We start from the raw sequence: 24570 nt of genomic DNA on the forward strand, positions 1-24570 counted from the left end.
TCTTTTGTGTTTCCATACAAATTGTGAAATTTTTTGTTGTAGTTCTGTGAAAAATGCCAGTGGTAGTTTGATAGGGATTGCATTGAATCTGTAGATTGCTTTGGGTAGTAGAGTCATTTTCACAATGTTGATTCTTCCAACCCAAGAACATGGTATATCTCTCCATCTATTTGTATCATCTTTAATTTCTTTCATCAGTGTCCTATAATTTTCTGCATACAGGTCTTTTGTCTCCTTAGGTAGGTTTATTCCTAGATATTTTATTCTTTTTGTTGCAATGGTAAATGGGAGTGTTTTCTTAATTTCACTTTCAGATTTTTCATCATTAGTATATAAGAATGCAAGAGATATCTGTGCATTAATTTTGTATCCTGCTACTTTACCAAATTCATTGATTAGCTCTAGTAGTTTTCTTGTAGCAGTTTTAGGATTCTCTATGTATAGTATCATGTCATCTGCAAACAGTGACAGCTTTACTTCTTCTTTTCCGATTTGGATTCCTTTTATTTCTTTGTCTTCTCTGATTGCTGTGGCTAAAACTTCCAAAACTATGTTGAATAATAGTGGTGAGAGTGGGCAACCTTGTCTTGTTCCTGATCTTAGTGGAAATGGTTTCAGTTTTTCACCATTGAGGACAATGTTGGCTGTGGGTTTGTCATATATGGCCTTTATTATGTTGAGGAAAGTTCCCTCTATGCCTACTTTCTGCAGGGCTTTTATCATAAATGGGTGTTGAATTTTGTCAAAAGCTTTCTCTGCATCTATTGAGATGATCATATGGTTTTTCTCCTTCAATTTGTTAATATGATGTATCATGTTTATTGATTTGCGTATATTGAAGAATCCTTGCATTCCTGGGATAAACCCCACTTGATCATGGTGTATGATCCTTTTAATGTGCTGTTGGATTCTGTTTGCTAGTATTTCGTTGAGGATATTTGCATCTATGTTCATCAGTAATATTGGCCTGTAGTTTTCTTTCTTTGTGGCATCTTTGTCTGGTTTTGGTATCAGGGTGATGGTGGCCTCGTAGAATGAGTTTGGGAGTGTTCCTCCCTCTGCAATATTTTGGAAGAGTTTGAGAAGGATAGGTGTTAGCTCTTCTCTAAATGTTTGATAGAATTCGCCTGTGAAGCCATCTGGTCCTGGGCATTTGTTTGTTGGAAGATTTTTAATCACAGTTTCAATTTCAGTGCTTGTGATTGGTCTGTTCACATTTTCTGTTTCTTCCTGGTTCAGTCTCGGTAGGTTGTGCATTTCTAAGAATCTGTCCATTTCTTCCAGGTTGTCCATTTTATTGGCATAGAGTTGCTTGTAGTAATCTCTCATGATCTTTTGTATTTCTGCAGTGTCAGTGGTTACTTCTCCTTTTTCATTTCTAATTCTATTGATTTGAGTCTTCTCCCTTTTTCTCTTGATGAGTCTGGCTAATGGTTTATCAATTTTGTTTACCTTCTCGAAGAACCAGCTTTTAGTTTCATTGATTTTTGCTATTGTTTCCTTCATTTCTTTTTCATTTATTTCTGATCTGATCTTTATGATTTCTTTCCCTCTGCTAGCTTTGGGGTTTTTTTGCTCTTCTTTCTCTAATTGCTTTACGTGCAAGGTTAGGTTGTTTATTCGAGATGTTTCCTGTTTCTTGATGTAGGCTTGTATTGCTATAAACTTCCCTCTTAGAACTGCTTTTGCTGCATCCCATAGGTTTTGGGTTGTTGTGTCTCCATTGTCATTTGTTTTTAGGTATTTTTTGATTTCCCCTTTGATTTCTTCAGTGATCACTTCGTTATTAAGTAGTGTATTGTGTAGCCTCCATGTGTTTGTATTTTTTACAGATCTTTTCCTGTAATTGATATCTAGTCTCATAGCGTTGTGGTCGGAAAAGATACTTGATACGATTTCAGTTTTCTTAAATTCACCAAGGCTTGATTTGTGACCCAAGATACGATCTATCCTGGAGAATGTTCCATGAGCACTTGAGAAAAATGTGTATTCTGTTGTTTTTGGGTGGAATGTCCTATAAATATCAATGAAGTCCATCTTGTTTAATGTATCATTTAAAGCTTGTGTTTCCTTATTTATTTTCATTTTGGATGATCTGTCCATTGGTGAAAGTGGGGTGTTAAAGTCCCCTACTATGATTGTGTTGCTGTTGATCTCCCCTGTTATGGCTGTTAGTATTTGCCTTATGTATTGAGGTGCTCCTATGTTGGGTGCATAAATATTTACAATTGTTATACCCTCCTCTTGGATCGATCCCTTGATCATTATGTAGTGTCCTTCTTTGTCTCTTGTAATAGTCTTTATTTTAAAGTCTATTTTGTCTGATATGAGAATTGCTGTTCCAGCTTTCTTTTGATTTCCATTTGCATGGAATATCTTTTTCCATCCCCTCACTTTCAGTCTGTATGTGTCTCTAGGCCTGAAGTGGGTTCTTGTAGACAGCATATATATGGGTCTTGTTTTTGTATCCATTCAGCCAGTCTGTGTCTTTTGGTGGGAGCATTTAATCCATTTACATTGAAGGTAATTATCGATATGTATGTTCCTATTCCCATTTTCTTAAATGTTTTGGGTTTGTTATTGTAGGTGTTTTCCTTCTCTTGTGTTTCCTGCCTAGAGAAGTTCCTTTAGCATTTGTTGTAAAGCTGGTTTGGTGGTGGTGAAGTCTCTCAGCTTTTGCTTGTCTGTAAAGGTTTTAATTTCTCCATCAAATCTGAATGAGATCCTTGCTGGGTAGAGTAACCTTGGTTGTCGGTTTTTTTCCTTCATGACTTTAAGTATATCCTGCCACTCCCTTCTGGCTTGCAGAGTTTCTGCTGAAAGATCAGCTGTTAACCTTCTGGGGATTCCCTTGTGTGTTATTTGTTGTTTTTCCCTTGCTGCTTTTAATATGTTTTCCTTATATTTAATTTTTGATAGTTTGATTAATATGTGTCTTGGCGTGTTTCTCCTTGGATTTATCCTGTATGGGACTCTCTGTGCTTCCAGGACTTGATTGACTATTTCCTTTCCCATATTAGGGAAGTTTTCAACTATAATCTCTTCAAATATTTTCTCAGTCCCTTTCTTTTTCTCTTCTTCTTCTGGGACCCCTATAATTCGAATATTGGTGCGCTTAATGTTGTCCCAGAGGTCTCTGAGACTGTCCTCAGTTCTTTTCATTCTTTTTTCTTTATTCTGCTCTGCAGTAGTTATTTCCACTATTTTATCTTCCAGGTCACTTATCCGTTCTTCTGCCTCAGTTATTCTGCTATTGATCCCGTCTAGAGTATTTTTAATTTCATTTATTGTGTTTTTCATCGTTGCTTGGTTCCTCTTTAGTTCTTCTACGTCCTTGTTAAATGTTTCTTGCATTTTGTCTATTCTATTTCCAAGATTTTGGATCATCCTTACTATCATTATTTTGAATTCTTTTTCAGGTAGACTACCTATTTCCTCTTCATTTGTGAAGTCTAGTGTGTTTTGACCCTGCTCCTTCATCTGCTGTGTGTTTTTCTGTCGTCTCATTTTGCTTATCTTACTGTGTTTGGGGTCTCCTTATCACAGGTTGCAGGTTCGTAGTTCCCGTTGTTTTTGAATCTGTCCCCAGTGGCTAAGGTTGGTTCAGTGGGTTGTGTAGGCTTCCTGGTGGAGGGAACTAGTGCCTGAGCTCTGGTGGATGAGGCTGGATCTTGTCTTTCTGGTGATCACGTCCATGTCTGGTGGTGTATTTTGGGGTGTCTGTGGCCTTATTATGATTTTAGGCAGCCTCTCTGCTAATGGGTGGGGCTGTGTTCCTGTCTTGCTAGTTGTTTGGCATAGGGTGTTCAGCACTGTAGCTTGCTGGTCATTGAGTGATGCTGGGTCTTGATGTTGAGATGGAGATCTCTGAGAGATTTTTGCCGTTTGGTATTACGTGGAGCTGGGAGGTCTCTTTTGGACCAGTGTCCTGAAGTTGGCTCTCCCACCTCCGAGGTACGGCCCTGATGCCTGGCTGAAGCACCAAGAGCCTTTCGTCCACACGGCTCAGAGTAAAAGGGAGAAAAAATAGAAAGAAAGAAAGAAAGGAAGAAAGAAAGAAAGAAAGAGGCTATGATATAGTGAAGTAAAATAAAGCTATTATAAAGCAAAGCTATACAGACAAAATCTCCCCCAGAAGCATATACATATACACTCACAAAAAAAAAAGGAAAAGGGGAAAAATTAATATATCCTGCTCCCAAAGTCCACCTCCTGAATTTGGGATGATTCGTTGTCTATTCAGGTATTCAACAGATGCAGGCACATCAAGTTGTTTGTGGAGTTTTAATCCGCTGCTTCTGAGGCTGCTGGGAGAGATTTCCCCTCCTCGTCTCTGTTCGCACAGCTCCTGGGGATCAGCTTTGGATTTGGACCCGCCTCTGCGTGTAGGTCGCCTGAGGGCGTCTGTTCCCCGCCCAGACAGGACGGGGTTAAAGGAGCAGCTGCTTTGGGGGCTCTGGCTCACCCAGGCCGCGGGGAGGGAGGGGTACGGAGGAGGCAGGGCGAGCCTGTGGCGTCAGAGGCCGGCGTGACGTCGCAGCAGCCTGAGGTGCGCAGTGCGTTCTCCCGGGGAAGTTGTCCCCGGATCACGGGACCCTGGCAGTGGCGGGCTGCACGGGCTCCCGGGAGGGGCGGTGTGGAGAGTGACCTGTGCTCGCACACAGGCCCTTTGGAGGCGGCAGCAGCAGCCCCCGCGTCTCACGCCCATCTCTGGGGTCCGCGCTGATAGCCGCGACTCGCGCCAGTCTCTGGAGTTCGTTTAGGCGGCGCTCTGAATCCCCTCTCCCTGCGCGCCGCGAAACAAAGAGGCAAGAAAAAGTCTCTTGCCTCTTCGGCAGCTGCAGACTTTTTCCCGGTCTCCCTCCCATCCAGCTGTGGTGCGCTAACCCCTTCAGGCTGTGTTCACGCTGCCAGCCCCAGTCCTCTCCCTGTGATCCTACCGAAGCCCGAGCCTCAGCTCCCAGCCCCGCCCGCCCTGGCAGGGGAGCAGACAAGCCTCTCAGGCTGGTGAATGCTGGTCAGCGCCGAGCCTCCGTGCGGGAAGTGCGGGAATCTCTCCGCTTTGCCCTCTGCACCCCTGTGGCTGCGCTCTCCTCTGTGGCTCCGAAGCTTCCCCCCTCTGCCACCCGCAGTCTCTGCCCGCGAAGGGGCTTCCTAGTGCGTGGAAATCTTTCCTCCTTCACAGCTCCCTCCCACTGGTGCAGGTGCCGTCCCCACTCTCCTGTCTCTGTTATTTCTTTTTTCCTTCGCCCTACCCGAGTACGGGGGGAGTTTCTTGCCTTTTGGGAGGTCTGACGCTTCCTGCCAGTGTTCAGTGGGTGTTCTGTAGGAGCAGTTCCACGTGTAGATGTATTTCCACTGTATCTGTGGGAAGGAAGGTGATCTCCGCGTCTTACTCTTCCGCCATCTTCTCTCCTCTCCCCTGATTCAGATTTTTAAACAGAAATATAACTTGTCAGTTAGAGTTTAAAATCTTCCTTCAACCTTCTAAAAACAAAAGTTTGCTTTCCATGAGATTGCAAAATAAGCCCTGTTATACTGGTACCTGAGTTTAAATAATTTCAGTGTCTTTTTTTTTTAAGCCATTTTAATGATTAAGAAAAAGATACAGTAGAGTTTTTTTTTCGTTAAAGTTTAACAGCGTAAAATGTCAAGTGAAAAAAGAAGTTTTTAAATGTTTAGAAATGACTAGTTTGGTTTCTTTTCAAAAGGGAATTGTTTCAAATAGAGAGTATGTTGTTTGCCAGCCTAATACTTTACAATTTTGTACTGTAGAAAACTTTTCTCGTACTTATGCTCCATATATTTAGTTTTTCACTGTGTAGATTTCTGAACAAAGAACTTCAGTGCTAAACTGGTAACATTGGTTACTTTGGGAGTTAAAGATTAGATCATGAATTTGCCCTTCAAAATTACTTTCGTAATATTTAAAGTTTTGTATAATGAGCATACATTATTTTGGAATAAAAAAAGGTAAATTTTAAATATAGGTACTTTTAAATTATCTTCTAAAGTATGGCAGTACCAAATTTAAAATCTCCTTTTAACAGTGAAGGTGATATGAAAAGAACAGATGCATTTACGCCTGTACATGATACATATACGATGTGTATCTCACATATATACATATCTCACCAGTCATATAAGTATATTGCTTACTTATATTGCTCTTTCCAGTAATGAAAAGGAAATGGAAGCAATGTTTTCTCTGTTAGATCATGCTATCTATGATAATTGGAGGGTGTACCATTATTTTTCATTTATTTTCTTAACAGAGAATGTTCTCTTTCTAACCCACAGTGGCTAATATAAGTTTTTTGTTTTCTCACATTTGATTATGTCACCTTGGAGGGGGAAGTGATGCACTTGCTAATTTAAGAAATTAACAATGTGTTAATAATTTGAGAAGCATACTCTGGGTTATATAACTAAAAATCGTTTATGAGCCATCAATAGAGAAAATATCTAACATAACTGATTCTGGAATCTAATATGTTATAATTCATTTTCTTTTATCATACATGGTTTTCTATTTCTAGGAGTAATCAAACTGAGTATTTTGTTTTACAAAGGCAAAGAATAACAAAACTAACATTAGAAGAAAAATACAATTCTGTGCTGATTTTTATTTTATTTTCAGCGTGTAAGGCTCTGAGGTTCATTAGTTATATTTTAATGTACCTAACATTTTAATATTTTATATAAATTAAGTAAAATTATTTGATGTATATTTTATGTTTTGCATAATAAGAGACATAATTTCAAAAGGTACCATGCAGTTTTAAAAATGTTTTTGTTTCTACATTGTTATTATCTCACTGACTGTTGTTTTATATTATTTATATTATTTCTAGATAAAAGAGTGGCTCTGTTTAAACTGTCAGATGCAGAGAGCTCTAGGAGGTGACCTGGCTCCAGTTCCATCATCACCCCAGCCCAAACCGAAGACTGCCCCTGTTCCTACATCAGCAGTGAGCAAGCCAACCCCACAGTCACAGCAGATTTCTCCAAAGAAAGATACTACGCCCAAACAGGAGGTCTCAAAGGCACCTGAGTCTAAAAAGCCCCCACCACTACTGAAACAGCCAACCCTTCACGGCTCCCTCCCAGTCACAGCCCAGCAGCCTCCTGTGGCAGAGTCCTCCTCCAAGCCAGCCCCTCCCAAAGAGCCTTCTGTCCCATCTGAACAGGCCAAGGTCTCCGTGGCTGATGATAAACCAAAGCAGCCCAAGACAGGAAAGCCAGCCACAGACATTGTGTCTTCATCGTCAACAGCAGCAAAACCGGATGTTCCAAGCTCCAAAGTACCATCACAGGATCAAGAGAAAGCAATTCCTTCTCTAAAAGCAGACTCTGCCAAACCCTCACAGAGTTTTCCACCAACAGGAGAAAAAGTCACCCCATTCGATTCTAAAGTCATACCTCGACCTGCATCAGATTCAAAACTTATTTCACATCCTGGGCCTAGTTCAGAGAGCAAAGGTCAAAAGCAAGTTGATTCAACTCAGAAGAGGGACGAACCCAAGAAAGCACAAGCCAGAATGAGTCCTAAGCCAGATGCCAAGCCTGTGCCAAAAGGGGCAGTAACACCCCAAGGTCCACGACCTTCCACTGGCCAAACTGCCCCCCCATCTCCACAGCCCCCGAAACCTCAGGAGCAGTCGAGACGTTTTAGTCTGAATCTGGGAAGTATTTCTGATGTCCCTAAATCACAGCCCACAACTCCTCAAGAAACAGTGACTGGGAAACTCTTTGGGTTTGGAGCATCCATTTTCAGCCAGGCATCAAATCTAATCTCCACAGCAGGCCAGCCTGGGTCTCATTCACAGGGTGGGCCAGTGGCCCCGACAAAACAAGTCCCTCCTTCGCAGCCACCTACTTCTCAGGGGCCACCCAAACCCACAGCACCACCTGCACCTGCAAAGGTTATACCTGTGAAAAAGGAAACCAAAGCTCTAGTAGCTGAAAAATTAGAGCCCAAAGCTGGACAAGTTTCAACAGTAAAAAGAACAGAAACAGAAAAGAAGCCTCTGCCTACTAAGGACAGCAAACCTTCAACAGCCGAGCCTCAAAAGGCTGTTCTTCCCCCCAAACTGGAGGAAACCCCCAAACCAGAATCAGCCTGTCCTCTCTGCAAAACTAAACTCAACATAGGTTCTAAGGATCCTCCTAACTTCAATACTTGCACTGAATGCAAGAAACAAGTGTGTAATCTCTGTGGATTTAACCCTACACCACACTTGACTGAGGTAAGCAGTATTTGTATCACATATGAATGTGAGTATATCGTGTTTATTCTGAAATATTTTGGTGGCCGAGTTTCTGAGCAAAAAATACATGTTTAATGAAGAAAAATTGATACTGTTATCTTTGAAGAAGTTTCAATTACTTATTACAGGCTTACTTTCTTATTAAAAGTTAACATAATTTAGACTTTTCTGGCTTAAAGTACCAGAAGTAAGATGATGAAATAAGCTGACCACTTAAAATAACAATTATCCCATCCTTTATATGAATTAACAACCTATAGCTTTGGAGCACTATTTGATTTTCACCTAAAAACACGAAATAAGTGTTGTAATTTACTATTCCCAGTATCTCTCATCCTTCCAGTCTCTTTCATACCTTAAAAAAAGAAGCTTGATTGATTGCAAATCTATAAACAACATGAGATCTGTTATCTTACAAAAGTTAAGAGCTTTGAGTAAATAATATTGTCTGCTAGAAAATATTGGTTCAAATATATAATGTCTAGACTTTCTATAATTCTCTTTGAACTGTTATCTGGCATAAATATAATAGAGCACTTTATTAGGAACTGTGGAAAGAAAAAGAAGTTATATGGATTTCAGTGACTAATGTGAAGGGTTTTTTTTTTAATGGGGTGACCAAAACACTTTTTATACAGTGTAAGTGACTGAAAAGCAGATGGCAATTTTCTACCTAATACAGTTATAGAAGAATGAATCTATAAGCATTAGTCCTGTGTTAGGGCTATTAGAATATTTGGATATTGAGAGACTGAGAGGTTGAATGATGCTGCTGTCTTAGGTAAGTAACAGTGATGTTTTAGTAAACATTTTGGGATTGAATTTAGATCATTGTTCATTGTTTTTATCCAAATCAAAAATACTTAAGGATTATTTTATTCTCCTCTCCTTGATTTTGTAATTCACTGGGATGGGAAAAAAATGGAACAGATTTTTAGCAATTATACAAAAGAAGCTTTGAGATTCTTGGTGGTGTTTTTGAGTTAATTTTTTTTTAAATAATAAGTTATAAAATATTTTTATTTTTTACTTTTGAAAGATATTCGGTTGCTTTGACGTGTTTAACACCATATGAAAGTGTTGTCCCTATAGAGTTAAGCTGATTCTTATCCTCTCTAACTGTGATGAATAATGTTAACCACAACCCGTTTGAAAAGTAGATAAAATTTTGTTTCTCTCAGCACTTCATGAGTGGTAACAACTGTAATTATTACTTACAGTACTCAGGATTCATTGTAAAAGCAAAACAACCTTAAGTGTCTTCCATATACTTAGAAGAGTTGTTTTCTGTTGTGTTATTATGAAGAGGGAAATTTCGGTTTTCCTAGGACAGTTGTATTAATTTCATAGATTTAAAAAATTGTACCCTTTAATGAGGAGCCCATGGTATCAACACCATGCAGTTAAATAGTTAGAAAACAAACTGCACCGCTAAAAACAAAACCGTAATGTCTGCATTTAAAGTGCATTTTGTGCACACTGAAAAAAGGGCTATAACTTGTGTGTGTGTGTGTATGTATACATACGTATATGTACACATTTGGGCCATAACGATTATTAGAATTCTGTCAGTGTTTCGAGGTGTGAAATGAGAGTCCTTGGGCAGAGGAACAGTAAACCTTCAAGAAAATCTTTGATTTTCTGTGTGTTGGTAAATTATATTTCAGAAGTGGTAATTTGGAAAGGAGATTTCTTGAATCAAGTAGAGAATTATCTAGGATGTGTGTGGAATTTAAATAGTTTGAAAATATAAGTGGTTTTAAGTTTTCAAATGGTTTAGGGGAAGTCTTATTTTAAGTATGATCAGTGGGATTTAGGTGATCTGTCATTGTTCAGATTGTTTTTTTCTGTGGTCATTTCTTTGAATCTTGAAGATCGTGTTTCAGAGGAGAAAAAAATTTGATGTGACAAAAGCAGTCGACTCATGTTCTTGGCTCCACTTGACTGTGTTAATCACAGTGAAGTTTTTAGCTGGTCTAAGGCCTTAATGCCCTCTGGTCTCTAGGTAAATAAAGTCCATTAGCTGACCTGGCATCAGGGGAGTGAATGAAGGTCAGTGGAGTTAATCCCTGTCGCCATAGTTCCTACTATTTTACCTAGAAGACTTTAGAGGACTGGCGGAAGGGATTCGTTGAAGCAAAAGCCACCCTGTGTTTGCGCGTACATGTCCATGTATATCCAGGAAATTGTGAATTCGATGTATATGCTTAACTTGTGGTGCTGTCCCAGTGTTTATACTACTTACTGATCTGTCCTCATTTTGAGTGGTGAGAAAGTATTTCCTCCTTGATTCTTGTTTTATTTCTATGATTTCTTTGTTCTGCTTATGATATTTTTCTTGTGATCCAAGATTTTCTGCTGGGCTGGCACTGTACTTCCATTCCAGTTTGAGAGAGCACATTCTGAAAATACTCAGACTTTCGCCTATAATGCAGAGGAATGGTGTTCCTCAAGAAAGGATTCAACTATGTATTTCCATTTATTTTTCTAATAAAGCACATGTAACTCTATTATAAGCCTCTGCTTCTACTACTCTCATCCCTGTGAGGCAGGACGTCTTTTCCTGCTGGTGTCTCTCTTCCCTCGCCTTTTTCTGTCCTGTTCTGGTGGTGAGAAGAGCTGGTCCTGGTTTGTCATGGGTTGGGAGCTATAGACACTATCCTCTTACCCCCGCCCATTCATTAAACACACCTGCCTCTAAGGTTGTTTCCTGTATCTCCTACTCAGCATCTCCCACAGTACCTGAAGAGTGCCAAGACTGCCTGCAGGGCCCTGGGGTGTCGCCAGGCTTCAGCCTAAGCCTTATGGTTTAACTGTTTTATGCCCAGTTTGTATAAATGGTGCTATAATCCATTACCCTCTGATAGCAAGGAACATTTTTTTTTTAGGCTTTAATTTCTGCCAAATCAGGAAATACTTTGTCTTTGAAGGAGTTTTAAAAGTGATTGCAAGACTTTCTAGTCTTAAGAATTTGGAGGCGTGCTGAGAAAAACAGACTAAATTGGCAATCAATTTACCTAGTGAATTTTAATCATTCTGACTCAATTCAAGTACAAAAAGGAGTCAAAATTACTCATCGTGGGTATTTATTTTATTGTTTGTACTACCCTTTTGGAAAGTAAATTTTTGCTATGAAAGTACGACTTAAAATTATGTTTCCTCGTGCTTCAAGAAGTCCTAGAGTCATAGTTCTGCTTTCTTAGTAAGATAATTATGCATGGCCTAAATGATGTTGGAATAGCTAGCATATATTTGTCACCAGGAAACAAATGGGCCTTTTGAGCCAATTAAGACCCAGTGCTGTAACTGAGTTCCCTTCAGATCTTTACTCTCTAGTCAAGGTGGCTTCTGCATTTTCTCTCAGACCCTTAAGGAAGGCCTGGTGGGGATGTGCTGCATTTCTTACTTCAGTAAACACATAATATCTTGCTTTAACTTTAAAAACCATTACTTAATGCTTTAAGAAATATACCTGTTACTAAAAAGCATTTAAGTGTATGCATACACACATATATGAGCAATTAAAGACAGAATGATCAAAAATCAATAAGGAGAAAATAATTCTACCAATAATCTGTTTTTAAAGAATTCCATGATGGAGATCTACATTCTATTTAAAAATTTCTGGCATGCATGGCAAAGAGGGACACCTGATGACACTTTTTGACTGACATAAGAAAATTGATAAGTTGGTAGAAACAAAATTTTTACTTATTAATCTTTAAGAGAAATTTGATGTTAACTTTTTATTAAGTGATATTTAGTTGAACAAAAATCCAAATGTGGGTTTAAAATAGAGATATTTTGTTTAAACAAATTTTTTATCTACATCCCAGTAGTAACATGATTATATACCATTTTCCCATGTGATTAAACATTTCTTAAATATTATATAAAATGATTACATATTATTCAATTCTATGGTTGTATGTTTTTTCATACACATTCTCCTGGTATTAGGGATTTAGGATGTCTTCATTTTTTCACTATAAATAAGATGAACATTTTTGGACGTAAATATTTGTATTTTTAACTGTTTCCCAAGGAAGGCTTACTACTAAGTTTACTGAATCAAAGAACAAGGACCCTGAAGTATCAAATTCTCTTTGGAGATGTGATAGTCATTGACATTGCCACTAGCGTACGTGATTCCTTTCTTAATGCAGACTTTCCAAATTTGAATATTATTTAAAATGAAATTGGTTAATTTGGAAGTGTAAAAGTGCTATAATATGGTTCCTTTGGTTTGTATTTCTTTGATTACCAGAACTTTTATTTAGATATTAAATGTAAAAAGATGATTCTAATTATGATCCGGACAAAACATTGTGCAGACATTGTGGGAAAAAGTAAACTGGTATTTGACTAGGCCTATGTGAAACGCATTGTGTCAGTCATTTTTTCACAACTGTGTGGGGTAGGTTTTACAGCCGCTCTAGAGATCAGGAAAAGAGTATCAGAGAGGTAGTTACCAAACCACAGAGGTATCATTCAGAGGCTGAGCCAGTGCTCTATCTCCTGGACCATGTTTAAGTAACCTGGGGAACTGGATAACAAATGTCACTTCTTCTGTCCTCGGTTACCTATAAGTTGTGTCAGTTGGTAATTACTAGGACTTTAATATCAACAAATTTGCTAATATGTGCATCAAAACCAGGTAACATTTGGGGCCCACAGAATAATGGTGGCTGTGTTATATGGCTGAATTTAGAATCATGTGCAGATTGAGAGCTTCAGAAACGTAGAAGCCAGCATCATCCTTTTCTTTCCAGATAATCTTACCAACTGGTCAACATTTATTTAGGTGAAAACATATGGCTGAATGATGAAATAATGTCCCTTCTTTCATATATAGCACACCTGAGGGCATAAAACATAGTTGCTCCCGCTGTAAGAGATACTATTATATTCCTGCCAATGCATGCAAAGACTTTACTCCATGAAAATGGTGAACATCTAATTGTTCCATTGGTGATAGTGGTGGTGGTTAATCTTTGCTTCTACCAACATTTTTGTATAGCCTCCTTTGTTACATTCCCAGGAGTAGGATTGCTGAAACATAGGTTATATGTGTCTTAAACTGGTTCTCCACAGTAGTTTTATCCGTTTTAATTTTGACCAACTTTGCATACATGCTACTGTTGTTCTAGGGATGCTTTGTCTGATAAGATAGTCACTGGACAAACGTAGCTAATGAGCACCGTAGCTGGCTCATATTAAAATTACTGAAAGTGTGAAAAACACATTTTATGTTGGTTACTACTGTGTAAGGCTTTTCTTCCTTAAATATCAAGGTTACGACTGCCTTTTCACATGTCACTTTGCAGTTTCATATGCGTGTACTGTGGTATATTGCTGTGTAGGATATATTTCTTTCTCTTTATACAAAAAAAACCCATGACTATTACTATATTTGCTGTACTCTGATTAGCTCTTCCAGAGCTTAATTTCCTCATGTGACACAAGATAGCTGGTTCTCTTAGCATGCTCTACTGAGCAGATAGTTCTCAGGGCGTTCATCTTCTGGAGGTAAAATACTGATGCCTGGCCTGACCCAGCCTGGCCTGAAGATCAATGTTCTAGGCCCTGCTAATCATCAGTAAGAGATATCTGTACTATTGATTAGTGTACTGTGGCCATACCAACCTTTAGGTCAGGATCTCTTCTGTTTTCTACTAACTCCTCTGTTTCCATGTGTTTCCTCTATTATTTCTTTTCAGAACTTTTGGGTATGTTTTATTCTCCCTGCGGCTTTGGGTGAATATCATCAGTTTTTGGGTCACTTGCTTTCAGAGGTCTCAGCAATACAGAATATTAGAATTTGAATATGTCATCTGGTCCATCCACTGCTTTCTTCCTTTCTTCTTTTGTTGGCAGTTTATTTTCTTTTAAAATTCTGTTCTAATAATTTGTATTACAAAAGCAGTATTCCTTATAACAATCCGTAGAGTACCAAAGTGTCTGAAGAAACATGAATAGCTTCCTCTTCCCCTTGTACTTTATGTTAATGCTAGTATCTGTTTAGATGTCTTTTTTTTTTTTTTTTTTTTTTGCTTTTTGTTTATTTCTATAATGGTTATACCAACAGTGAAATGTAAAGGAAAGGATTTGAGATTTTTCAAAAAGTCTTATGAGCTAGTTGTTTTTAAAAATAATGTATTTATTTTGAAATGAACATGTTTTCTTACTATACTTATTTGCATTGAATTCTTTTTTTTTCACAAAATTTTATGCATTGGACAAGTGAACTTTCACTGACTTGCCTCATTCTACTTATGAGGGAAATAGCTGTGCAGTATCTCAATAGTGATGCACATTCTCCTCATGAAAACTGAGATGTTGAAGATATTTCGAGTTCCTGTTACTGTACAAACAGGGTTACAGTAAAACATCAACACATATATTTTTCCATTGTATCTTGATATGTTAGATAAATTCCTTAAAATGGGTGGGCAAGGTTAAGACAAATGATGTTTGACAGAGTTTCCATATTACTTTTTTCTAAAAGGGTAGTAATTATAGTCCTGCCAACAGACTATTAGTGTCTCTAGTTTCCCACACTGGATAGTAGTTCATATTTATCAATTTCAAGAGTCAGAAATTAAATAGTATTGTTGCATAATATTAAATTTCCCTGCCTATTTTGAGAGTAAACATTATATATTTATCAAAATCAAGAGCTTATCAACTACTTATATTTCTCTTGTTTTTTTTAAGTTGCCCATTTGTACACATTGGCCATATTTTCATGTGCATATGTTGTATATTTCTTAAAATATTTTAGAGAATTTAATTCTTTGTCATCTTATCTTAAAATGATTTTCCCTGTTGATCACTTGCTTTTAACTTTCTTTATGAAATTTTCTTCTGTACATGAGGTTTTTAAAAAAACTTCTATGCAATCAAATCTTTTAATGTTTCCTTGATTGCTTATTTTGCTAAAGAAAGCCTTTTCACATTTTTATTATAAAAATAGCCTTCCACATTTACTCCTCAACATCTGTAGTTTTATTTTTCACTTCCGATCACTTATTTATCTGTAATTGATTTTTTTTTGGTATGATGTGAGGTGAAGGGCCTAACTTTATATATTCAAAATGTATAGCCACTTATCTCCATGTTATTTATTAAGTAATACATCATTTTCCCTCTGGTTTTTATTGCCACTTTCTTCATGTAATAAATTTCCATTAAGACAGTTTTCTTTTCTAGATTCTTTAATTTGTACTGTTAGTTATATATCTAGTTCAGAGTGTCAGCACCTTACTATTTGTATTAGTCTAGTTTTAATATTTAAAGACATTAAATACCCATGAACACCTTAGAAAGAGTCTAGTAATAGGGTATTGTCCTTACCAGGATTTGGCTTTACCTTATTCTACTTATAAACTAATAAATTAACTTGTTACAGTTTCATGGATGCCAATAGTAGACATGAGATTCCTGGGTCGGACACAAAGAACTTTATTACTCACACCACAGGAGGCAGCATGAACATCAGCATATTTGCATCAGTTCCCCTTGTCCCCCACTCTCGTGTGGGTCACGTGAGATATGGGCCTAGATTGATGCTGCACACGCAGGTTTGTGTCACAGGTGAGGAGCACTGAGCTTGTGGAATCCACCTCTTTTATAGCAAGCAGTAAGTTACTCTGCTCTTTGTCCCAGAGGGAGACATTGCCTCATCCCTAAGGTTGTTGCCTATTGCACACAGAAGTTTGAGAAATGGCCAAGGTGAAGAGCAGCCAGGGTCTTGCATTGTTGGCAAACCCTGTAAGATGTGTAGGTACAGGAGAGACCCATTGAGGATTGTCTTTCCCAAAGGTATTAATAATCCAGTGGTTTTAAAGCTTAAAATATTATGAACTCTTCCTTCCAGTGATGTTGAATATAGAGGCCAAGTGTAGAAAGCTGATAAATGTGGAAGTGTGCTGGTTGAGGCCAACTTCATCTGTGTGACTAAGGGCTGGAAGCTGCCCATTTGGTAGCCTCTCTTATTCTTGGGCCTGCCTCTGATCCAGCTCCATGAAACTCATGAAAAAAGGCTACTTCTCAAAACTCCTACTTTAAAGATGAAGAAAATGGGCTCAGGGAACTGAAATGATATGCTTAAGGTTGGGGTCAGATAGTGGTTGCTGAAGTACTAAATAAAAATACCCTTTTCATTGTTTGTTTTCTGCATCTTCTTTTAAAACTTCCTTCCTTGACTTGTTCGTGAACAAAAGAAACAAGAGAAAAATTTGTGAAACAAACAACTCAATCTTATATTCAAACAGGCATTGCTCTAGCAGAAAATACATGCTCCAAAATCTAATATATATATTAATATTTTATTGCCCTATTATATGTGGGTTACATAACCCCCCATATTAACATAATGTTAATATGATTTGAAAGTAAATTCAGTGGCATTTTCACTACACAGAGTTGTGGCATGACTCAGATTGCTCTTTTATTAAATTATAAAAATCGATCTAGGGCTTCCCTGGTGGCGCAGTGGTTGAGAGTCTGCCTGCCAATGCAGGGGACACGGGTTCGAGCCCTGGTCTGGGAAGATCCCACATGCCACGGAGCAACTAGGCCTGTGAGCCACAACTACTGAGCGTGCGCGTCTGGAGCCTGTGCTCCGCAACAAGAGAGGCCGCGATAGTGAGAGGCCCGCGCACCGCGATGAAGAGTGGCCCCCGCTTGCCACAACTAGAGAAAGCCCTCGCACAGAAACGAAGACGAAACACAGCCATAAATAAATAAATTAAAAAAAAAAAAAAAAATCGATCTAATCACATAGCAAAATAATGTTTCTGGTCTAATTATAACAGTCTATATTACTGATAATGTAATTTACATGGTCATTTTATACAACCTATTGTAGATCTGTCTTAGTCTAGGAGGGAAATTAACAACAGATATTCATGTAAATAATTGAAATAACGTTTTAATATTTCTTAACATTGGAAAATTTTATTTATGTGTATATGTGTATATATACAAATAGATGTGTGTGTGTGTGTGTGTGTGTATATGCATATGTATATATTTTAGAACTAAAATTAGAAAATTCCCTGGGAAGAAATTAGGACTTAAAATACCGTGAGGTTTAATTTGGGGAGATAACATATGTGCAGTGTTGTGTGTTAGCATACAGAACTGTGAATCACATATACCAATTAAAAAAATGTATAGTGTCAAATAGAAACATGATCAGGAGAAACGAAAATATGCCTTGCACATGGAATTAACCATTGGAATAAATATAACCTCATATGTCTATGTGTGGAATTCTTAAACTTGGATTTAAGTACTTTTTGCTTCTCTTTTATATTTTTTAAAATTTCATGTGAAAAAAATGGACAGTCAGATGTGGGAAGACATGTCATTTTAATTTACCAATCTGGGAATCCACAGAAAGAAGGGATATTCATTTAAAGCACTTTTAGTTTTTTTTTTTGTTTTTGTTTTTTAAGTCTATGAGAAGACTGTTTTAACAGCTAATACGTATATAGGTACATGATGGTTGTGAGTTTATCTTAATTGTTTTTAAATCCTTAAATTAGATTTGTATTCACTTAGATTACCTTTTAAGCATGTCAGTTATACATTTATAACTGTAAACATGTATAACAGTTATACATTTTCACCCAGTTTATCTCACGATTCCATAACTTTATAAGTAGAATGATTTTTTTCAACATACCACACGCTGTCACTGCTCTCATCAGCTCAGAGTACCATCACAAGCAGTTTTCTTTTGCACCTGCTAAAAATAGAACCTGTCTACCTGAGCCACACTTCCAAAGGAAAGCTAATTAAAGCACTCAGTAAACAATATACTTTTTCATTGAGTAAATGGCATGCCCGAATGCCTGTTAATTTCTTTTGCTATTTACTCAGCCTTCTTGAAACTCTGTGGACTTCTTTCATCTGTTATATATCATGTATTTATTCTTTCATTCTTGTTTAATTCATCAACATACTGCAATACATGAGTAGCTACTGGAAAAATAACTACTCTCCACTTTAAAAAAAAGTCACATTCATACAGAAGTAATTATGTAAGTATTATCTAAGTATACAAAAATCTTAATAATAGACTTAGAAGACTTAAATAGATAGAAGTGAAGAGTGTCAGCTGAGCCATGCAAAACAAAAGACTGAATGTGTTTCGTGACTTTTATAAAAAGAATCATCCTCTATTTAAAAGCCTTCCTCATTTATGGGGATCTAAATGACCTAGAGTCAGTTTTCTCATGACATTGTAATATAATGTAAAGAGAGATACACTAAATGATGGACCCAACATATTTTGATAATACACCTGTCTGAATAATCTAAGACAGGGTTTTTTTTTCAAAAATGCATTTTATGTGCATCCCACAAGATGCTACACTAAAAACATATCCCTCAAGAAAACTTGCAAATGCTTCATATTTAATCTCTCTTAAAGATATGAATTGCATATATTACTTCTATGAGAAGCCTTTTAATAAAGGACTTTGTTGAACCAAGTTGAACCAAAAAAACATTATTTTACCACATAGTCTTTTTACTTAATTTGACAGAACTAGTGTTCTAAATGACACATATTGCTCAAGAAATAGTAGTTTAAATATTAAATACATTTTAATTAATACCTTCATTTTCTTATTCCTAAAATTCTTTCTTTTTCCTCCAGAGACATAAATGACACCGTCTAGGGAAATTTTCCATTAAGGTGTATGACACACACTTCATGTTCAATATGCCCCATGTTGGAGTCGTCATTCTTTCCTCGTGTCCCTCTTCATGTGTCCCCTGTCAGACTGAAAGGCATCACAGATCCCGAGGGTCATTCCAGACTTCTCTTTCTCTATCACTCGCCCGGAAGCAGTAGCTTTCAACTGTTGTCAATTCTGCCTCCTAAAGGTATCTCTGTTCTCTTGCCTCCTTCTTAGTCTTACTGTGAGAGCCTTGTTTGAGCCCTTGTTTATCATCTTTGCTAATGCGATAGACCATGAATACTTTATTTGGGGAAACTCAGTTTCTCAAATTTCATTCTCCTACAAGTTGCCGAATATTTCTGCAGTTTCCTTGTTTATCATGTTCTACTGAATCCCTTAGTCTTTTCTCACTTAGGACTATATTCAGTGCCATGAGCAAAGAATATACTTTCAGTCCTCCATGTGCCTCAATACTTTGCCTGTGCCCCAATATTCTCCACCTCCCCACATCTTTATCTCCTATCCATTCTTTGAGATTCATCTCAGCTACCATTTCCCCTTGAGCCCCTGCTTCATGTTCTAATACTCCAGTCAGCCCTCTTATATATCTTGCAGTTGCCTGTTTAGTTGTGTCATCCCATGGGAATGTGACCCCTGGAGCACTGTCGGTGCTATCAAAATGCCAGCAGGTGGTAGGTAGTTAATACCTGTTTGTTCAGTGAAGGAAAGACAGAATTTAGGGAAATGGCATGTAGAGTTAAAGTCATGCTTTGTGTTAATAGCATCATAATTGTAGTTAGAAGTAGTATGAAACTTTGTTATTTAGTTCTATATTGGCTGCAAGTATTTTTAAAGCCCTCTTAAAAAGTCTTGCATACTAATATATACATATCTTTGCATGTGTTCTTAAAGTACAGAAGTATTAGAAAGAAGATGAGCTTTTTTTACATGAAAATATAAGAACTTTCTATTTTTTAATTATTTCTTAAATATTACCTCAATGAGGCCAGCCTAGACCAGTGTATTTACTACTGTAACCTGCCTGGCACCTCCCATAATGCAATGTTTTCTTACCCTGCTCTCTTTTTTTCTTTGTCTGTAGCATTTACTACCTTGTAACATAATATTTCATTTACTAATTTATTATGTTTTAAAAAAATTATCTCTCTGCCTCACTAGATGCAAGTTCTATGGGTACCAGTTTCCTGGCATAGAGTAGACTCACAAATCCAGGTACTTGGCTTACAGCATACTGTCATGAAATTTTTATACAATGAAAGAATTAGTCCTGTATGGTTACTACAGATGCGGTACCTGAGTGAGGTATACTGGAATGTTGATTCAGAATGCTAAGATCTGGTCAGACTCATATCTGGTGAGCTGCAAATGTTTTAACGACTTTCCTACATCACCTTTTCCCAGTATGCCTCATTTCAGAAGGTGAGAAGAAGACACATACACCACATATTTGGAAGAACTTTCTGCATATAAAGCCTCATTATAAAATTGAGTCCATAAAGGATATTGTATCTTCTGTTATGGCTGAGGGATAAACGAATGAAACTAAGTTTCAAGGAAAAGAGACAGTGAGTTTGGTGATCTATTGAGAGGCAGCATAGCAGGGTTATCAAGATGGCATCTATACCACCTGTACCACATATTTGGAAGAACTTTCTGCATATAAAGCCTCATTATAAAATCGAGTCCATAAAGGATATTGTATCTTCTGTTATGGCTGAGGGATAAGCGAATGAAACTAAGTTTCAAGGAAAAGAGACAATGGGTTTGGTGATCTATTGAGAGGCAGCATAGCAGTGTTGTCAAGATGGCACCTATACCACCTCTCAGTAGCTCGGTTTTGTCACCTATCAAAGAGGACCTACCTCACGGGGCTGTTGTGAGGATTAGAAGAGTGGATACCTGTTAAGCTTTAGGAACAGTTCATGGCGCTGCACTTGATGAAGCTCAGTAAACGATAGTTTTGCTCGCTACAGTTGGCAGATCTAGAAGGCCTATGGTACCAAGATATACCTTTTGCTGAATAGACAAGATAAAAATGATTCCTTTCTAAGTGAAGCTTCACTTCTAAAAAGAGTTAAGCTGCTTAATGAAGTGTGTTTTTATGTTAAATAGTAAGTGTGGGCCTTTACTGCAAGCTTGAAAGATTATTTCAGGTTATTTTATATAGTAAAATATAGTGGGCCCTGACTAAAACAAAATACATGCATTGCTGTGTGCTTTTATTTGCTATGTCAACAGTGCTTCTATTTTTACTTATTTAATGAGCTTTTCTCTGTGATTGTGGCATATTAATATGAATGCATTCTTTACATATGAAAAGAAGCAAAGTATCTCTAAGATTTTGGAAAGGTTTTCATTGGGAGAAGTTATAGCATGGATTTTCTTCAAGCGAGTATATTTGGAAAGCCTTAGAAAATTGCCTATAAATGATTGCCAGCAAAAATATGTTGACATGAGAAATGCTCACTGAAAATTATGGCTAAACGGCTTAATTCATGTCAGCAATGGGCTGAGATTTATTTTCTTTCCTCACATTTAAATGAGTTCACTTTTTTGTATTTATGAAGAATTTGAAGTAAATGAAGGCTTTATATCATCATGACTTTTTACTAAATGAAGCCCAGTAGCCAGAATTGTTAGAATGATTTATCTTAGTTCTTAAAAAACAAGCGTGTATTTCCTAATTAAAACACTCTGTCACCCTCAGGGAAGTTGTAAATATACTTTGTGACAGATAGAATGTTATTTAAGTTACACAGAAATAATCATATCATTTGTAGTTATAAAAATGATGTTATATTCTCTATTTTAAAAAAATTATGTAACATTTAAAGGAAACCTAAATATAGAGTCCATTTTAAAACTGACATTACTCTAAATTCAAGTAGTGCAGTGAAGACTGATTTTTTTTTCCTGCATGGGTATTAGTTTTCTATTACTTTGTAACAAGTTGTCACAAACTTGGTAGCTTAAAACAGTACCAGTTTATTAGCTCACAGTTTTGTAGCTCCGAAGTTTGTTATAGTGTGGTTTGGTTCTCAGAGAAGATCTTACAAGACTAAAATCAAGATATTGTTGGGGTGTGTTCCTTTGTGGGAGCTCTGCCACAGAACCTCCTTCCAAGTTCATTCAGGTTGTTGGCAGAATTCAGTTCTTTGTGGTTGTAGGACTGAGGTCTCTGTTTCCTTGTTGGCTATCCACCAGAGACACTGTTAGTTCTTGCAGGTTGGTGGCCTTCCTTGTCTCAGGGCTCCCCCACCTTCAAAGCCAGTAACAAAGAATTTCCCTTATGTGGAATCCATCTCACACTTTAAATTTCTGGCTTGAGGAAGGACCCAGGCTCTTCCAGAGGATCACCTGGTTGGATTGAGCCTGACTGGATATCATCTCTTTGGATTTACTCAAAAGTGAACTGATTAGTAACCTGATCATTGAGAGATGTCCCATCATATTTACAGTCTCCACCTACACTAAAGGGGAGGGAATTATATATGGTGTGTATACCAGAGGGCAGAAATGTTAGGGGTGTGAGATCCATTTTATTTATTTATTTATTTATTTATTTATTTATTTATTTATTTATTTATTATTATTTTTAAATATCTTTATTGTAGTATAATTGCTTTACAATAGCATGTTAGTTTCTGCTTTATAACAAAGTGAATCAGCTATACATATACATATATCCCCATATCTCCTCCCTCTTGATCCATTTTAGAATTCTGCCTAGCAGAACAACTGAATTATTGAACTTAGTAAAGCGAGAAAATTTTATAAAGGAGAACACACCTATTTAATTGATTTTGTCATAGGACATGCATACTTAATTGGACATGGGTACTTCATTGACGCCTGAATGTAAAGCAGAATTAACTTATTTCAGATCCCATTGCAGGAAGGAGAGTGAGTTAGAGCAATACCAGAAGTGATCTTTATGGTGTCATCTCTCCTTTAAAGCCTTCCCCTCCAAAATAGTAATGAGTTGGAGTTCCATGGCGGTCCAGTGGTTAAGACTGCACCCTTCCACAGCAGGGGGCACGGGTTCGATCCCTGCTCAGGGAACTAAGATCCTGCATTCCTCACTGTGCAGCCAAAAAAAAAAAAAAAAACGTAATGCGTTACTCTCTCTATTTGGGTTAGTAATGAGAGGTCTTTATGAATTTACAGTTTAATGCTTGACCTTATTTTGTAATCTTATCGTTAGTTTATTAAATGAACCAGATTATATTGGAAATTAGAGTATAGGATTCCCTCCAGGGGAGGAGATGGATTACAGGGTTTAGCAACTAGCTGGCTGTGTGGAAGTGGAAGGTAAACACGACTCCATGCTTTTCACTCTGGAACATTGGGACAGCGATTGTAAAATCACGCAAAATTGAAGTTTGTGCATGTACTGGAATGTTGATTTCAGAGGGTAGTTAGATTACTCAATTCCAGATCTCAGAGGATATTTCAGGGATAACCATCTTGTTTTGGATATCATCAGAATAGAAAAGATGTCAGAAGCATGAAATTAGATTATAATATCAAAGAAGAGAACACAGAAATGCCTAGAGGCTGGAGAGCTAGGAAAGGCCGAAATCTGTGGGGAAGGAGGAAAGGAGGCAAAACAGCATATTGAGTGATTAGAGAGACAGGAAAAAAGAGGGCATTTTGGAAATACAAGGGAAGAGAGATTTTTTTTTTTTTTTTTTTTTTTTTTTTAGGAAAACAGGTGATTAAGTACCAACAATATGGTGATAAAATTGATCTCCTAATAGCTGTATTATAAATTGTTACACATCTTTTTGGAAAAAGGCATATTCAGGGCCAAAGAGCATCTATATTCTTGGATCTAGTCAATATTCCTTAGGGTTTTACCAGACAAATGATTTAAGAGAAGAAAGGCCCTATGCTTATTGCACCATTTTCTTTAGTAGTAAAAACAAATAAAACCCCCAAACTACAAAGATCTACATTTCCAGCAATAGAGATGGTTATATAAAGAAAACATGGCACATTATAATTTATACAGTCTAATACTTATTAAGCACCGACTTGGGTGTCAGGTTCCAAGAGCCAAATATACAAAACTAAATAAGGATGCATTATTGTTCTCATTCTACAGATGGGAATACTGAGCACAGAAAAGTGACTAAGTTCCCACTGCAATGTAAGTTGGAGAATTAGAATTTCAACCCAATCTGGCTCCAAATTGGGAAATCTGAATTCATCTGCAAGATTGCCTTTCAAAATTGATGGAATGTTATGAAACCATTGACATAATAACTGATTGTTATTTGGAGAAATCATATACTTATGAAATAATATTAATTAAAATATGGTTTTGCTCTTATAATAATTTATAAGGCTGGAAAGACCATTCTTAAGTGAAAATAGATGAATTAGAATGGTAGATTTATCTTCATTTTTTTCTTTAAATTTTTTGTCTTTAATCTTTTAAAAGTAAATGGAAAGAGAGTCTGTCTATAGCATCATGCTACAAAATCATCGGCTAGAACAGTCATTCGAACTGATATATTTTATTCAGTATGAAGCCAGACAGCTAGAAAGAGCAACTACATCAATATCAAGACCACAGA

At 37.2% G+C, this 24570-nt stretch overlaps 1 protein-coding gene across 1 annotated transcript in view; it reads left to right on the forward strand.

Moving 5' to 3' along the window:
* Window positions 1–24570, forward strand: part of PCLO (piccolo presynaptic cytomatrix protein) — a 384092-nt gene that overhangs the window by 32906 nt on the left and 326616 nt on the right. The window contains exon 3 of the mRNA XM_036863834.1: window positions 6855–8249. Within this exon, the coding sequence (XP_036719729.1) occupies window positions 6855–8249 (1395 nt within the window). The remainder of the gene's footprint in view (window positions 1–6854; window positions 8250–24570) is intronic.

The sequence above is a fragment of the Balaenoptera musculus genome, chromosome 9, assembly GCF_009873245.2.
Source record: "Balaenoptera musculus isolate JJ_BM4_2016_0621 chromosome 9, mBalMus1.pri.v3, whole genome shotgun sequence".
NCBI classification, from domain to species: Eukaryota; Metazoa; Chordata; class Mammalia; order Artiodactyla; family Balaenopteridae; genus Balaenoptera; species Balaenoptera musculus.